Here is a 17,590-nt window from a genome sequence, read left to right as displayed (position 1 = left end):
TACAGCTTTTTATTACAGCTTTTCTGAATTTATTACTACTGCTCCCATACGCAACATTTATTAAGTTGTACAACAACGTGGCTGCCATCGAAAGGAAAACTTCACTACTGAGAATAAAGGATTTTGTAAAATATAGAGAGCAGACTATTTATATTTATGTATTCTATTTATTTGAAAGGGAGGGAAAGGAGGAGAGAGAGAGAGAGAGAGAGAGAGAGAGAGATTGTGTGTGTGTGTGTGTGTGTGAGAGAGAGAGAGAGAGAGAGAGGGCTGGGCCAGGCAGAAGCTGGGAGCTGGGAACTCCACCCGGATCTGCCACATGGGTGGCAAGGACCCAACTATTTAGCTATCACTTGCTGCCTCCCAGGATGTACATTAGCAGGAAGCTGCACTGGAAACCAGAAGAGCCGAGACTTGAACCCAGGCACTCCAATATTGGATGTGGCCATCTCCACTGGCATCTTAGCCACTGAGCCAGATGGCCGCCCCCAGAATTATTTTCAAAGTTTTTTTTGTGCTGGATATTCTCTCTTTGCCCTTCCAGAGACATCATCATCAATTTCGTTGCCCGCCAGGCCCTGTGCTCCAGGTCCTTGACTGCATCTAACATTCCTCTTGCCTCTCTCAGCCCCTGCCCCCACTCTGTGCAGGACTCAGGGCCGCCAGGGGCCCTTCCAGACGCTCTCCTCCACTTTCCCTCTGAGTTCCTGAGACTGCTCCCTTCTCTGGCCTCTTCAGCCCACAGGTGGGGACAGCCCCCGCTTTCTGCTAGCCCATCCCCTTCCTCCAGCCTCCACATCCTACACTGAAATCTTCTCACTCCCAGAACCTAGCAGATCTACGAGACAGTGAGTGCAGCTATCTTCATTCCTTTCACCATCCTGTTCTAGTAACTTCCATGTGGTTGTCTGATTCTCCCCACTGTAGCACCAGAGAGACAGTCACTGATAAGATGGACTTCGGGCTCTGGAGTCATCCCATAGCCTGGCTTCGAGTCCCAGCTCTGCCATTCGCCAGCTGTGAAACTTTGGATAAGCCAATTACCTCTCTCAACCTGTTTGCTCCTCTACAAAAGGAAGAGAACATATGCCGTTCACTTGTTCCAGAGAATAAGTGAGATTTCGCAGGTCAAGCATTTGGCACCAAGGTCGGCTGTGGCTGCCAACGCTACAGCCAGCAGGGCGCGGGCGCGGGCATGGGCGCAGGTGCGCTCACTGCCGCCGTCCTACCTGTTTGGAGACGTACGAGGTGCTCGTGTTCATACAGATGAGGCTCTCCTCATTGCAGCAGCCGCCGCAGCGGAACACGTTGACACAGGGCGGCTTGAAGAACGTGTCGGTGCTCTTCCCCAGCTCGCTGGCCACCTCCACGCATGTCTCTCGCGGGCTGCACTGAGTTCTTTGCCACTCCTCATCTATGACTACAGAGAAGAAGCTCCTTGCGGCCCACAGACCAAACAGCCCAGACAGGCCAGAGTGTGCCAGGGTTAGGCTGAACAGTCATGTGCCTGTTTCTACTGCTTGTTTATTTTACTAGATGGATATTTTTGTCAGTCCTTAACCGAAGATTGTGTGCAGAAAGATCAAAACTACAACCTGTCTCTTCCTATCTGTACCATACCTTTGTGGCATGCAATTCCCCTCTGGGGACAAACATCACATGCTGTGCACCGGGGACAACTGGAGAAGCTGGCTAAAGAAGCGAATGGAGGCCTGGAAGGAAAGCACCTGGAAGCCTTCTTTATCACGTGACTTACAGGACACAGCTGGGTAGCATTGCATCTGCTTGAAGCCAGCTGTGGCTCGCTTTCAGCACCATCCAGACATGTCTTTCTGTTAGCTGCTTAAGTAACTACAGTAGGCCTGAAACCTGGGCAACACAGGAATGGGCGTTTAAGTGGAACGAATCTTGACTCAAGTCAGAATTGTCTGTCTGCAAGGGCGTGGTACTGGTGTTGATATAAAATGATGAACTAAGCCATTCACTTTAATGGAAGGACCAGTCCTCTGGTCCTAGCTAATTTGGGGGAAACAAGAAACACAGAACCAAGCCTCTGGGACTAAAAAGAAACTTAGACACTTCATTCCAAAAGCAGCACTCACTTTTCTCTTTTACATAAGATTTTGACACTTTGGTGCTTCATGTGTATAGCCTTTCTCCAGCTGTTTGGGGGGAAAGATTCAAATTTCATGATAAAGTGAAAACTGAACTTGCTTCTGGCTTGCCCTGGAACTGCAAAACTTACTATATGTCGGGGGCTGGTGGAGAAACTGACCCCCAATAAAGTCCACCCTCTGGTAGTCATGCCCTCCACCTTGTGTGTGGGCTGGACCTAGGTGCTCCATTCTTATGAAGAGAATGCAGAAAAAGTGATGGACGCCACTGCTGTGATTAGGTGAAAAAGACTTCAGTTCTCATCCCGTGCTGGCTCCTTGTTCTCTCGAACCCTTCTCCGCTTGCAGAGTGTGCAGGGCCTAGGACTGATGATGGCCTCTGGCCAACAGCCAGCAAGGACCCGGATCATCCGTCCAACTCTCTGGGGAATGAGCCCTGCAAACAACCGCTAAGTGAACTTGGAAGCACATCCTGCCCCAGTTTGAGCCTTGAGCCGCCTGCAGCCCAAGCCGCCACCTCCACTGCAGCCTCTGGAGAGATGCTGCCGCAGACACAGCCAACTAGGCCGTGCTTGCATTTCTGATCCACAGAGAGTGTGAGATAAAACAATGCTGAAAAACAGCTAAGTTTGAGGATAACATGCTACGCGGCAACAGATAAACCCTTCTTCATCTTGACCTCACCTAGCCTCTTCCCAGATTAGCCTGCACTGCCCTATCTGGAACCAGGTGTCCAGCAGAAGGGACAGGCAGGGCCTCTCCTCCCAGCACGCAGACAGGATACGACCGCTGGCGATCTGGCCCGAGGCCCTACGTGATTCCTTCAAGTATCACTTCCATGTCCTTCTTTCCTCTTCCACCCCTTAGTCCCAGCTGTCCTCGTATGTTGCTTCTCCAGTCGCCAGAGACAGGAAGTACAAGATGCTGGGCTGTTGAGGAAAGTGAGCTACACAACTCACCTACGCTTGGAGATCGTTTCCCCGCTATAACAGTGATTGTGAGAATCCCTTTGAAATAGTCTGATATGAATATTTATCCCAAGAGCTTTGAAGGCTGCAAATATGAGAAATTGCTCAACTGAGTATTAATATGGGTATTATTTAACTCACTGTTATAAATCATGGATCCTTGAAAAACAAGTTCTCAACTTATGAAAATAGTCCCTGTTTAAAAGTCTACTGAAATGCTGCTTTCCGTTCGCTTTTTCTCTCCTTATAAAATTCAGTTCTGACAGTTTGAGAAGGTTTTAATCGGAACTGTATGCGAGTATATCCAATGCCACTGTTTCAAGGCTCCATAGCCCCAGTGCTCTTAACTGCTGCCCTGCCCAGCAGTACAGCGCTGCCTCAGGGAATGCTCCCGCCTCCATAAGGAACAGCTGATAACAAATTCTGATTCGTGTAACACATTGCTTTGATTCTTTACCACTTCATAGTAACTGATTTAGAGGAGCCCTCCTGTAATGAGGAGAGAAATTTTAGAATTTTCCAACTCCCTAATTCTTTTCTGATCCCTTGCTGACTTCTTAGAATCTGCTAGCCTTGGACTTACGCTGCTGCTTCTCTTCCCAGAGATCCACAGGCTCATCTTTGACAGGTAATCTGGTTACGGCCTTTGATCTTGAGATGAGGTGCAGATCCCTTTGTTTTCATGAAGTGCATGCTAATTCAGTACACAGAAACAACTTGGCTAAAGTGGCTTTGAGCCCATGGTTTCCACCATTTCAACTCACTTAGCCACACAGTCCTACAGTGGAGAAAGGCATCCTCTTCCCACTCAGCTCACGTTCTCGCCAAGGGATTTTCCCCATCTATGCACATCCTTCCCCACAGTCACAACGGTGGCATGCAGCATCTTTTTACAAATGAAGAAAAAAAGCAAAACAATTCTAGGTAGAAAGAAAATAATCTTGGCTTAATGGTCAACTCAAATTATGTGATAAACAGTTACCAGCTTGTTGTGTTAATCAAATCAAAATGCTAGATCCACAACACCATGGTAGCTGCCTGTGCTGTTTTCACATGTCATCTAAAGGTTCATCTGAGGTCACACAGCTTTATTTTACAAGCAGTTCATTCATTTCATTATGGAAGAGTACCTACATCCAGTGATTTCCTTATAAAGAACCTCTGCACCTTACTAGGGAAAATAGCATTTCCTTTCAGATAGATTAATTTTTTGGCCAAAGATATGATTCTTTTGTTTCAAGAATTTTCTCTCAGTTACTCTCCTAGAACTATCAGTACCTATTATTATGATCCAGCTTCAATTTCTACTATTACTTTTATGAAGGGTCCTAGAGTTTTGAAGAAACAAAAAAATTATGCCTAACCTATTTGATCTTGCCTACATGTACAAGCCAGAATGCTCTTTGTTGCTGAATGCCCAGGTTATTCTATTTTTTATTTGAACCTAGTGCATTTTTTTTCCTAACAGTGGTCTTTCTGCATTTTCTCCCTCACATTCCTGAATTAAATTTATTTCTATATTTTAAAGTGTTCTTTTGTGTTAGTTTTTTTTTAATCTGAAAATCATATTGGATCTATTTCTCTACTGACTGATCATCAAAAAACTATTTCAGGACTCGTCACTAACACCAAAGCTATATAAAATCAGAGGTTCCCTTTTGTTCTCCCTCCTACTGAAACTTTAAGAAGCTGGTACATTTGTCACTCACTATAAAGACAAAGAGCTTGCCTCCGCACCCACACACCTACCTTTTAGTGTTTCAACGTCATAGAAAGTTGCTGCGAACCTGGTGGACCGATGAGAGGCTGAGCGAGAGTCCACTCCGCTGAGACTTTTGAGCTTCAGCCGGCATTGCCACAGCTTCCAGTCCTCAGCGTGCGTGATTCGAAGCAGTTCTTCCAAACTAGAAGCAGCCCGAATCTTCTCTTCAGACTGTTCTAACATCGATCGGGATGACCGCTTTAAAAAAATACCAGTTCAAAAGCAAGTCATTAGATTTGTCTTGATCACTTTCATTGCTAAGACTTAAAAGTCTAAATAGATCTGAAAAGAAATTAGATTTTTCAGATGTATGTCAGGTAGGAAGTTGAAAATTAGCCCGTGTGTGTGAGAGGGGGCCTGAAGACCAGCACCCACTGTGGAAGCTCCAGAAGCCCAGCATCTTGCACTTCAAAGTCCTGCCCAGACCCTGATGGCCTCCCAGGTGGTCCCAGCCCTTTCCCCAAAGCTCCCAGGAGAATTCTCTCTCCTCGGGACCCAATGGGTTACCTGGCCTGATAACATGGGGCAATAAAACCTCAGACACCCCAAGGGAAGCCCCTTTGCTCTGCCTGGGGCCAGCACATCTAGGGAGGAATTTGAGAATTTTCACCCAGCAAGCCCTTTCACCAGGGCTCCCCATCCTTTGTCCTGGAGGACAAGGGGGAGGGGGTAAGGAAAAAACCAGGAGTCCAAACAAACACTGGGAGCTCAGCCCACCCGCCCAGCCCGCCCAGCTGGCCCAGCCGGCCCAGGTGTAATCTCCCCATTCAACTATGTAACCTTGCTTTCCCTCAGCCCGAGTGACTGGGCACTCCCTATCTGTTCTTTCCTTTCTGGAGGATGCCCTAACCCCGATAAATCCTCATTACTTCGCTCTCTGTCTCATGCCTGAATTCTGTGTTGCACGAAGACAAGAACCCACGGCTTTTTCTCCGGTGACATGTACACCAAATGTGCAGGGACAAGGACATCCAGTATTTCTGATTCACATTCTGCCCACTTACAACTGAATCAAAGAATTTACTTATCCCTCCTGGGTTCTCAGAACACTTACAAGGAATACTGTAGGCATTGAATGGTGGACTGCAAAATGTTATGTTCACATCCTGATCCCCGGAACTCGTGAACATGAGAAAAGATGTGTGCAGATGCAATGAAGTTAGGGACCTTGACATGAGGTCATCCAGGATAATGCATGGGGACCCTGAATACAATGACAAGTGTTCCTTCAAGAGCCAGGAGAGGAGAAGCCACAATTCAGAGGAGACAGGTGGAAGGGCTGCAGGGACAAGCCGGGCATCGCCTGGAGCCACCAGAAGCTTGAGGAGGTGAGGAAGGACGGACTCTCAAAGCCTTTGGAGGGAGCGGGAGCGCAGCCCTGCGGAACCTTCACTGCACACTTCTTCCATGGTTTGACGCTCCCAGCTTTGAGGTCATTTGTTACAGCAGCCACAGGAAATGATGACAGATGTTTATCATACTACCTTTGTAGCCAATGACAACTGTTTTATTGCCATTCTTTGAGAAATAGATTCACAAAGGCTTGTGGACCTTATCCCACAGTCACATGACAAAGATTTTGAGACCTTAGTAAACTTGAATTTCTCTTGACTTCGCATGCTCTTTTTAAAATTTCTTTTAAAACCTGTTTACTGTTTCAAAAACATGACCTTTTTCCTGATAAAATACGGTTCTGGAGTTTATGCTGAAATTTGCTCTCCACACAGTTGTATAAAGTATCTTGGCTGATACAATGCAACTGTACTGAGTGGATTTGTGAGGGGGAAAGAAAGCTCCATCAAGAGAAGATTTTCAGTATGTAGCCTCTTGATCACAGCTGGGGCCCGATTATGTAAACAACAACACATGCCTAAAAAGTGAATTACTATGAAGTTTTCAAACCAGTGAGGTAGGGGCACATGTGTGGACAAGAGGTTAGGTTCCCACTTGTAATGCCTGCATCTCATATTGGACTGCCTGGATTTGAGACCCAGTTCCACTCCCGATTCGATTCCAGCTTCCTGCCAATGCCTACCCTGGGGATGGGAGGCAGCAGGTGACAGCTCTAGTAGTTGGGTCCCTGCTACCCAGGTGGGAGACTTGAACTGAGTTCTGGGTTCCTGGCTTCAGCCTGTCTACCCCAGCTGCTGTGGGCATTTGGAGAATGAACCAGCAGATGGGAATGCTCGTTAGCTCACGCTCCCTCTCAAATAACAAAAATGTTGTAGAGGTACATCTGAACAGCATGACATGAGGTCGTCCCTAGAATGTGCTGGAGAAGCAATGAGGTGATCTGTTTGTGGCTAAGACCTGGGATTTTCTCTCCCTGAGCCTGGAGCTCCTGGGCTTTGTTTTCCTGGGCTGTTGGGATCTGCAGGTTGAGTGCATTTTTGGAGCTGGAGTGAGAGAGGAGATGGAAGGCCAGTGTGGTTGCAGAGTGGTGCTGAGAGAGGAAGGGGGGAGAGGGATGTGAATGTCAGCTGCCTGCTACAGGGGGAGGACAGTAGGGCAAAAAGAGATGAACAAGTGGGACTTGCAGAGTCCCGTGATGTACATCATCCTCAGTCAGCCCTCACCAGCTGTGGTTACAATGCGCATCATTCATCAGGATTTCTGCCCATGTTTTTCTAATGGATACTGAAGAGCTGTTCCAAAGTGCGCGCTCAGAAGAGCAAGTGTGGTCCAAGTCGTGTGTGATTCACTAATGACATGGTCTCTTTTGAATTACACATGCAAATAAACAATGGTTATTCTTTAGAGGTCATCAAACTACAGACTCTCGACCTAATTCAATCTGCCCCCTGCCTGATTTTGTATATAAAGCTGTACTGGAACACAGAAATGGTCATTCGTTTATAAATTATCCATTGCTTACATATGGCTGCTTTCAAGGTACAAGGGCAGAACTGACAAGTTGAAAGAGGCATCTTCACAATGGTTTCAATCTGAGGCCACCTGTCTTTTTTCTCACTTCTTCAACATTCTCATCCATTATCTTTTTAATGACTACTTATAATACTGTCTCTACTCTTCTTGAAGTACTTACCAGACATATGTTGGAGCCTTTTACAGATATATCAATTGGTTTATTTTCTCAATCGCCAATTCTCCAATTGTGTAGTCCAAGTTTATTTGGTTAAGTTTTTAATTTAAATAATCATATTTATAATCAAATATTTCTACTTTACTCCTCTTCGTATGTGCTTTTCTGCTTTGTTTCTGTATGTTCTTCTTAATTTATCATTCTTGTTTTATTAATACTATTCCTTTCTTTATGTCTTTCAGGACCCTAAATATGCTTATTTTAAGTATTTTCCCAAGTTATTTTTAATTTTAACTTCGCACATGTGATTTTTATGCTAATTATTTATTTTTTTAACATTGTTTTTAGTAATAATTATCTCTGTGCTTTGAAATTTTATTGAGTAGCTTCATCTTCATTGGGAGACAAAGTTTCCTTTCTCACTGCTCTTATCATTTAGAAATCTTGTAGTTGCAATCTCCCCCAACTCCATAGGCCCTGAATCCACAATGTTGTTGAATATTTCTGATTCACACATTGCTTAACTCAAGTGCTAGTGGCAAGGAAGCATCCACTTTCTTATTTGCCTCTAGTTAAGCAGTGTCGTGGAAGGTATAACTGCAGTCAGCAATCAGCAGTGACCCCTCCTTCCTCTTTCATGGATCTGATGCAATGCACTCATCAAGCCCATGTCTACTGGAGCTGAGTGCTTCATGGCATCTGCCTTCCAGCCCGAGATGTGCCAGTCTCACAGCTTCAGCAGCTTTGTGCATTTAGTGTCACCTCTGCACAGGGTTAGCATCTGCACATGTTTCCCATCATTTGATCAAGTTTATATTCTATAGACTATAAACTAACTCCAAACATGAATCTCTAAGGTTATCTTGTTTGAACGTTCCGTGTGTGTATGTGTGTGTGTGTGCAATAAAGGCAGGGGAACCATGTATGTGTTTATAAATTGAGGGAAAGAGCCAACAGAGAGGAAGAAACTGAAAGCATGTGTAGGAGAGATAGAGCAGGGACCCAGTGAGGTTGGTTTGACGTGAGTTCCAGAGATAAGTGGGGACAGGATGAGTGGATGAGAGGGTGACCCTCTGAAACAGAAGGGATATAGGGAGTAATGCGGGTTTGTAAATGGGAAGCTCAGTGAGCTCATACCTGTGCTTTCTCATTTCTCTGCCAAGTTTCAATCGAGGACACTTTCTGGCAGTGAGCTCGAGGAGCAGAGATTATGTCTGTGGAATTGGCCCTGAATTTAAGCTACTTGCCACAGCTTCTTCATCTAACAACTCTGGGGATGAAACAGAATAACTGCTAATGCTGTGGCAACTCTCAAGGGGAAAGATTCTCCACTGAGGCTCATTTGCCAGTAGTCTCTCTTTTTCTAATTACTCATTCTGTCTTCTCGTATAACGACTACTTCATGTCTGGAATAGTCTTCAAAAGAAAATTTTCTGACAACACTGCTTCCACCTGAAAATAATGAAAGCAACCAACAGCTTGTAATAGGTTTTTACAATTGGACTATATTGAAAGGATTTTTTACTTATACAGGTGAATTTCATCCAATATCATCTGTAAATATAGACTTATATATATTTCTCATAGGTTTCAATTCCATCACAGAAATATTTTTAAGCTAGCCAAACTTGAGAACTCAAGAGAAAATATTAAAACTCTAGGTTGAATTAATGTCATTGAATGGCTCATGTGACTTGCCTTATCATGAGAAGTGTTTCCCCAACTACTCAGAATTAGTTAAGCATATTTTAGGGGCCGACACTGTGGCACAGTGGGTTTAGCTGTCATCTGCAGCACTGGCAAACCATATGGGCACTGGTTCGAGTCCCAACTGCTCTGTTTCCGATCCAGCCCCCTGCTAATGTGCCTGGGGAAGCAGTGGAGGATGGCCCAAGTGCTTGGGCCCCTGCACCCACGTGGGAGACCCGGGAGAAGCTCCTGGGTCCTGGCTTTAGCCTGGCCCATCCCTGGCCATTGCAGCCATTTGAGATTTGGGGACTGAACCAATGTATAGAAGATCTCTCTCTCTCTCTCTCTCTCTGTAATTCTGACAAATCAATCAATCTTCAAAAAATAGCCATCTTGTTAAAAAAAATACTTTAAGTTTCTTAATTTAAAATCTAGTTTGAAATAACTTAGAAATTAAAGTCATTTCACTATTATAAGCAGAAGTATAATTAATTCATTGGGGGCATCCATTTTCCAATACGCTTTCTGCACTGGTTGATTTTGTATAATCAATTTTGTTATCTGCTCAGGCAAGACAAAAGCAAACATTAAAAAGTGTTAATATAGTGCCAAATATACACTTAAACCATTGATTTCAATTGTTTTAGCTATTAAACTTTTGCCCAGTAATTAGGTCATAATTTCTTCTTGTTTTGTAATGGAAGTGCTAATCAAAACTAAAACAACTAAAAAGCAATCAGTAAGAGGAAGGAAATGAAATGGAGTTACCAGATCTCTGCTTTTTATTACAGCAGCAGCCTTTCTTTCCTTCTTTTTTCTTTTGGTTATTAATCTAAGACTGCTAGCAATTTTATTCCTAAATAAGAAACCATTCTCTGATTTCTTGGCTGCCATAAGCCAGTTTCTACTATGTGAGGCTTAGTCTCTGGACTTGTAATTCATAACCTGAAGGACCATCATTTCTCCTGCTGTTAATTTCTAAGTTTACATGGTATTCTTCCCTGAGGATGCATGAGCAGCTCCATAGCTCAGGCATAGGCACTGATCTAGGTCATGTGTGACCAAGATGGCAGGTAAGATGCTTTGAAAGGTATGGCAGTGGGATTTCTAAGAGAAATTTGGAAGTGTCCATACTGTGCAGAAGTCAAAGGTCTTTGCTTCTACTAATTTGAACTCTGAATTTCCAACCTCTCAAAAAATATTTAGCCAAGTAATACATTCAAAGAGTGAACAAAGGCATGATTTGGTAAAATCAAGGAGACTCACTAAAAACAAAAAAAGCAGGAGGTTCACTTTGGTAGGCACAGCATAGGTTTAGGAGTGACAAGACTGGCAAAATAAGATTAGAAAGCGGGCTTGATGAAATGAGATACCACTTGACATCCAGTAGAATGTCTATAATCAAAAAGACTGACAATACCAAGTGTTCCCAGGGACGAGGTACATGGGATCTACTGCTGATGAGATTGGAAAATATTACCACCAGTTGGAAAAGAGTTCAATAGTTGTTTAAAACTTAACATAAATTTATCATAAGGCCAATCAATCCACTCATGGGCCTCTATCCCTAGGAGATAGAAGTAGGCTTCCAGGGGCCAGGAGTGGGAATGGGGGCTCACTATAAAGGAGCATAAGGGATGTTACATGGACGATGGCTGCACAACCCAGTAAATTTACCAAAAATCATTGCATTACTTAAGATGGGTAAATGGGTAAATTTTATACTATGGAAACTGTATATCAATATAGCTGTTTACTATAAAGAAGAGGAAGGATGCTGGAAGGCCAGGCTACTTGTACCCAATATGAAAAGCAATGGAAAATGTAGAAGAATTGAACAATGGATTACTGAACATCTGTTTCATTGGTGTACTCTTCTGTTCATTTCTTCTGGCTTTGGCCTTGGTCCATGTTGTTCCCTCTGCTTGGAGTTCCCTCTGCTCTTTGTCTAGCTAAACCTTTCTTCAATTTGACATTATCTTCTCAGGGAAACCACTCTACAACTACCATGTCTAGGGCAGTCCTTCTGTCACCTGAATTCCTAACATCCCATCTGTCCCTTTCCTCGCACTTCCCACTACTGACACTAGTGATTTATTTGTGTCATTACCTGCATGGTGTTTGTCTTCCCCACTGGGTTGTAAAAGCACTTAAGCAGTTACAGTATCTTATTCACATAGCAATAGCAAGAGCTGAATAAATATTTATTAAATATATAAATAAACAAATTGATTCATCAAAAGCTTTAGAAAATTCTTCCCTGAGATTAATCATTTATTGAAACTACATCACTTATCTTTTACATATCTTTCTCTAGATGTTCTTCTTTCACATGTAGATCAAATGTCGTCACTTCCTTCACACATTCGTATTTCCCTTAGTAGAGTAGGTCTCCTTGAGGGGAGAATGCCAATCTGATTCTTCTCTTTCACACAATAAGCCTCCAAATATATCTGATGAAAAAATTTGTAATGGGGCCAGCTCCATGGCTCACTTGGTTAATCCTCCACTTGTGGTGCCGGCATCCCATGTGGGTGCCGGGTTGTAGTCCTGGTTGCTCCTCTTCCAGGCCAGCTCTCTGCTGTGGCCCGGGAAGGCAGTGGAGGATGGCCCAGGTGCTTGGGCCCTGCACCCGCATGGGAGACCAGGAGGAGGCACCTGGCTCCTAGCTTTAGATCAGCGCAGCGCACTGGCTGTGGCGGCCATTTGGGAGTGAACCAACAGAAGGAAGACCTTTCTCTCTCTCTCTCTCTCTCTCTCTCACTATCTAACTCTACCTGTTAAATAAAAAAATAAAGAAAAAATTTGTAATAAACACAAACATACATTTGACAGTGATTTGGTCTAGGTTTGTGTGGTCTGCTTAATCTTTTGTAAAGAATACAATGCTTCCCAAAACTCAATGTAGATACTGAAGACTTGAGAGCTGGCTAAAGTGCAGATTTCCATGCAGTAGGTTTGGGGTGACATCCGGGATGTGTCATTTCTGACAAGTTCCCAGGTGATGACCATACTGTAGGTTTGCTGACTGCACTTGCAGCAGAGGTTCTCAGCCTTGGTTTCACCTCCATTCTACTTGGGAAGAAGCGTCAAGGAAATACTGATTCTTGAATCCCATCCTCAGAGATTCGCATTCCACAGATGTGGGTCGCAGCTTTGTCAGCAGGATTTGTTAGCATTGGAGCTAGTTGAGGGTGTGCAGGAAGCCTCTGTGCTGTCTTTGCAACTTTTCTGTAACTTTAAAATTAATTCTAAGTAAAAAGATTACTAGAAAATAACCTCAAGCAATTTTAATGAGAACCACTCATTTGGGGCATAAATCTGATTTTTAAAATCACTTGGTTAATCCTCTGCTTGCGTCGCCGGCGTCCCATATGGGCACCGGATTCTGTCCCGGTTGCCCCTCTTCCAGGCCAGCTCTCTGCTATGGCCCGGGAAGGCAGTGGAGGATGGCCCAAGTGCTTGGGCCCTGCACCCGCATGGGAGACCAGGAGAAGCACCTGGATCCTGCCATCGGATCAGCACAATGCGCTGGCCGCAGCGGCCATTGGAGGGTGAACCAACGGCAAAAGGAAGACCTTTCTCTCTGTCTCTCTCACTGTCCACTCTGCCTGTCAAAAATAAAATAAAATAAAATAAAATAAAATAAAATAAAATAAATAAAAAAAGTAATATGCAGTGAATGACAAAAAGAAACTCATTATAAAAATTTACATTATTACTTAAAGTTTCAGGCATTAAAAATATCCTTCCCACAGGCCAAACTGAACTCCCTGGCTGTTGGTAACACATGCACATAACTAAGACGTCTTTATTTTATAAAAACATCATTTCCACTCACGTGCCTGGCACATGGTAGGCAATCCACAAATGCCCAGTGTACGAAGCGTACAGCTTTCCTGCGCCCAGGGAGGAGCCTCCTGAACAGCAGAAGTAAAGCTGGCTTCCTGCAGCACACTTTGCCCGACTGTCCAGTCACGGTGGGTTCACATCCCCACTAAAGTTGCTCTGAGTGCGGACACTGATTTCCTAAAGCAAGCATAGGTCTCCACACATTAAAGGAGCACGATGGAGACCAGTGGATTTTCTTCTTTCTTCTCTGTCTCCTCTGCCCTGCCAAGCTATTTTATTACAGTTCATTCTCCAGCATTGCTGTAAGGCTGGGAATGTTTTGACATTGCAGTCAAAGGAATGCTCAGAAGCATTTAAGTAATCAAAGTTGCACATGCTAGTCATTAATACTATTCACCAAATAGCGCCAGTTTTCCATCTTCCGAGTACGTGTTAGGACTGCACATCCTGGCCCCTTGTGATTTGATATAGGAATGGGCCAAGGGGGCTGTGGCTGGAAGTGATTTGTGTAACTTTTAGGCCAGAGCATTTAACTGCCAATGTGAGACTCTCCAGGGCTCTCCCTCCTTCTGTCAGAGTGATTTATAACGTTCAAGCTATAGATGCTCCAACCAGCTTCCTCTTGATGTGGAGTTGATCCTGGATGAACCAGGATGGTCCTATGATGCAAGCAACAAAGAAACCTCTGTGGTTTTTGAGCCCCTGAGATCTGTTATTGCAGCATGTCCTAGCCTAGCCTGACTAATGATGTATCTGACTAATTCACTATGTCTTCACAAATCACCTGGCATGAGATAAAAACATATGGAGCAAATCTTAGGTTCTCAGGAATGAAGTAAAGCATCAGGGTGTCCAAGTTGATCCAGACTTGCTGTGCAGCCACATGCTGTTCTGTTCATCTTTTTTTCTGTGAGCACCAGGCTGGAAAGATGGGCTAAGGTGACTTCCTTCTGTAACTCTGGCTCCTATATATACACGAACACCTCAGAGGACGGCTTGTGGCTGAAAGGACACTCCAGGACTCCGATACATCTGCTCAAATCCCATCCTACTCCCACAGGAAAACAGCACATGGTGAATACACTGCCTTAGAAAAATGCTTCCAAATTTTCTAGAAATAATGAAATCAGACTGGCCATGATGCGAATAAATGTTGTGGCTATTAAAGCAGTAGTTCACATCCTAGATATCTCAAAATCCTACAAGCCTAGTCCTTCAACAAATATGGCCAACCCTTTGTATCCATCTGTGGGCTCCACATCCATGCAGTCAACCAGCAGCAAACTGAAAACATACCCCTGCCAAGCCACATCTATTCTGAACATGTGCAGATGCTTTTCTTGCAATTATTCTCCAAACCATATAGCATAACAACTATTTGCATGATATTTACATGGTACTAGATATTATAAGTAATCAAGAGATGATTTAAAGTATGGGAGGATGTGCACAAGTTATATGAAAATATGACATCATTTTACACAAGGGACTTTTTTTTTGACAGGCAGAATTAGACAGTGAGAGAGAGAGAGAAAGGTCTTCCCTCCATTGGTTCACCCCCCAAATGGCCTCTACGGCTGGCATACTGCACCGATCTGAAGCCAGGAGCCAGGTGCTTCCTCCTGGTTTCCCATGCGGGTGCAGGGTCCAAGCACTTGGACCATCCTCCACTGCCTTCCCGGGCCACAGCAGAGAGCTGGCCTGGAAGAGGAGCAACCAGGACAGAATCCGGCGCCCCGACTGGGACTAGAATCCAGGGTGCCAGCGCCACAGGCGGAGGATTAGCCTAGTGAGCCGCGGTGCCAGCCTACAAGGGACTTTTTAATCCATGGATTTGGGTATCTGCGGTGAGTCTTGGAACCAATCCCTCATGGATCACATAGGACGAATGCACTGTTTTAGTAACCACTCTGTTACAGGCTTGGCCCTAGGTGACAGGAACACTGCCGTAAGCAAGACAATCTCAAGTTCGTCTTCTCAATAAGCTATCATTCTAGTGGATGGTGACAAGTAATAAACTGATACACAAGCAAATAAAAATGTTTGGCACCAATGCATACCATAGAGAAGGTAAGCAGTGTAATGACATATAACATGGCTCACAAACTATGACTGGTGGCCCAAATCCAGACTGCAGCCTGTTTTGGTATGGTCTCTGAGTTAAGAAGGATCTTTTAGTTTTAAATGGCTGAAACAAAAGACTTCATGGTGCATGACAATTACATAAAATTCAAATTTCAGTGTCCATAAAATTTTGTGGGAGCACAGCCATACTTGACATGATATGCCCTGGCTACCTCTTTGACCTCCATGACTGCACTTCTGGCCTCTACTTACAAACCCCCTCCAGCCACACTGCTCCCCAAGCTAACAGTCAAACACCCCAGCCAAATTCCTGCCCCACCACAGCCAATGCACTGACGGTGACCTATGCCTCCCTCATTTCCTTCAGGGCCTTGCACTAATACGACCAAATCTGAGGTCTCCCCTACCCACCAGCTAGCATCTCCTCCCCTTACAGGAATTTCTTCATCTTGCACATGTTTCAGATTTGCATACTGTCCACCTCCACCTGTCACATATGGAGTACAAGTTCCAATGGAATGAAACATCGTCTTATTTCCTGTTGCATTCCTAGCCCCTAGATCAGTGCCTAGATATTCTAGGTGCTCAAAAAACACTCCTTGGGGGAAAAAAATGAATGAATGTTTGAATATCGGAAAACTAGTAAGAGATAAAGGAGATTATTTACACACTAGGACATCACAGTCAGCCCAGGCTTTCTCGACACATTGGGGTCTGAGGTATCTTTATTTTATAATGCCCTAGTGTCTTGGTAAGGCTGTAACAACTAGAGGTAAGGGAGAGAGAAAAGTGGACTCACTACCATAAAAGCAACAAGAAGTGGTATTTAATCTCATCTCAATCACATTCCCAATGATATATAGTTCCCACCCACTCTGCTCATCTCACATTGTAGGAAAAAGTGCTCAGAGCAAATGTGCCTGAAAATGTGCTCAGAAACAGTTTTGCCGTCATTGTGTCCCTTTGTTCTCTAGCACCTCTATCCAGTGTGGTAATAAATGTGTTTGGGAGTGCCACATCGTACTCCCTCCAGTACTACATGGAATCATCTGTGTGTACAAATACTATACTCTTATTCCAAAAATCATCTTTGTAAGGGCTCAAAAGTAAAGACTCATGCACAGGTTTGAATTTGGATTTTAAATAAAAAAATTAGTCATACAAGAACTACTGTATTCAAGATGAAGATACAGGGGGCTCCATTGCATCCTGGGTACCATTAATATGTCACAGTGACATGAAAGCTCCAAGCACCAGCCATACTCATAAATGACTAACTAGCTTAGGCCAGGTGTGTGTATATCAAAGCATATCATTCAACAAATTTAACTACAAGGTCAAGGTGAAGAGGAACTTTTGGAAAACATTCTGATGTCCTTTGTGCCAAGGACTGTGCCTGGTGAAAGCAGAGAGGAGACAACCTGGGGACAGAATTAGCATCAGATCCATTCTGGAAAAGAGGTGGTTAGAAGTGGGGAAGGTACGGAGGAACATATGCTCATGGGCTTTCTACTGTAGAGGATCATGAAACTGCAGTATTTTTATCTCAAAAAAAATATTCAAATGCCAATGACTTGAACCATTACCATCTCATACTAAACTGCAATTTAGTAACAAAACCATTAGTAAACATATTTCTATAACCAGTATGATATACTTCATTATCTCTCACCAGCTAGTCACATCTAGACCAAAACTTCTGCTTAATTTTGGCAACCCTTTCCTTACTATCAGAAATAAGTTAAATTAGCTGGAGGCTAGGTGGATATAATCTCAGTATACATAGGTTCATTTTTTAAAGGAAATTCTGATATGTAAGAAAAGAACTTGGTAGCAGTAGTATGAGGAAGCATACAATGCTACATCTGCCCTGCACAACAATGTTTGCTGTCACATGGAAATCCAATTGCTTTCCTCATTGCCCAATTAAACAAACTTATGTTAACAATAAATTTAAAACTTCACTGTACCCAGGACACCTAACAAATATTTGGTGTTTGTGCACTTTAAAAGAGCTGAATCTCTAAAGAATATTACCTATTTCCAACAATTCTTAGTCTCATCTCTTGTACCACGA

The 17,590-nt window shown here is 43.8% G+C and overlaps 1 protein-coding gene across 1 annotated transcript in view; it reads right to left on the bottom strand.

The window, feature by feature from the left end:
• VEGFD (vascular endothelial growth factor D) overlaps positions 1-17,590 on the bottom strand; it is a 29,954-nt gene that overhangs the window by 10,865 nt on the left and 1,499 nt on the right. The window contains exons 2-3 of the mRNA XM_062182901.1: positions 4,832-5,042; positions 1,230-1,420 (exon numbers count right to left, since the gene is read on the bottom strand). Of these exons, the coding sequence (XP_062038885.1) occupies positions 1,230-1,420; positions 4,832-5,042 (402 nt within the window). The remainder of the gene's footprint in view (positions 1-1,229; positions 1,421-4,831; positions 5,043-17,590) is intronic.

The sequence above is a fragment of the Lepus europaeus genome, chromosome X, assembly GCF_033115175.1.
Source record: "Lepus europaeus isolate LE1 chromosome X, mLepTim1.pri, whole genome shotgun sequence".
Classification (NCBI taxonomy): Eukaryota; Metazoa; Chordata; class Mammalia; order Lagomorpha; family Leporidae; genus Lepus; species Lepus europaeus.
This window is presented reverse-complemented; position numbering and strand designations above follow the sequence as displayed.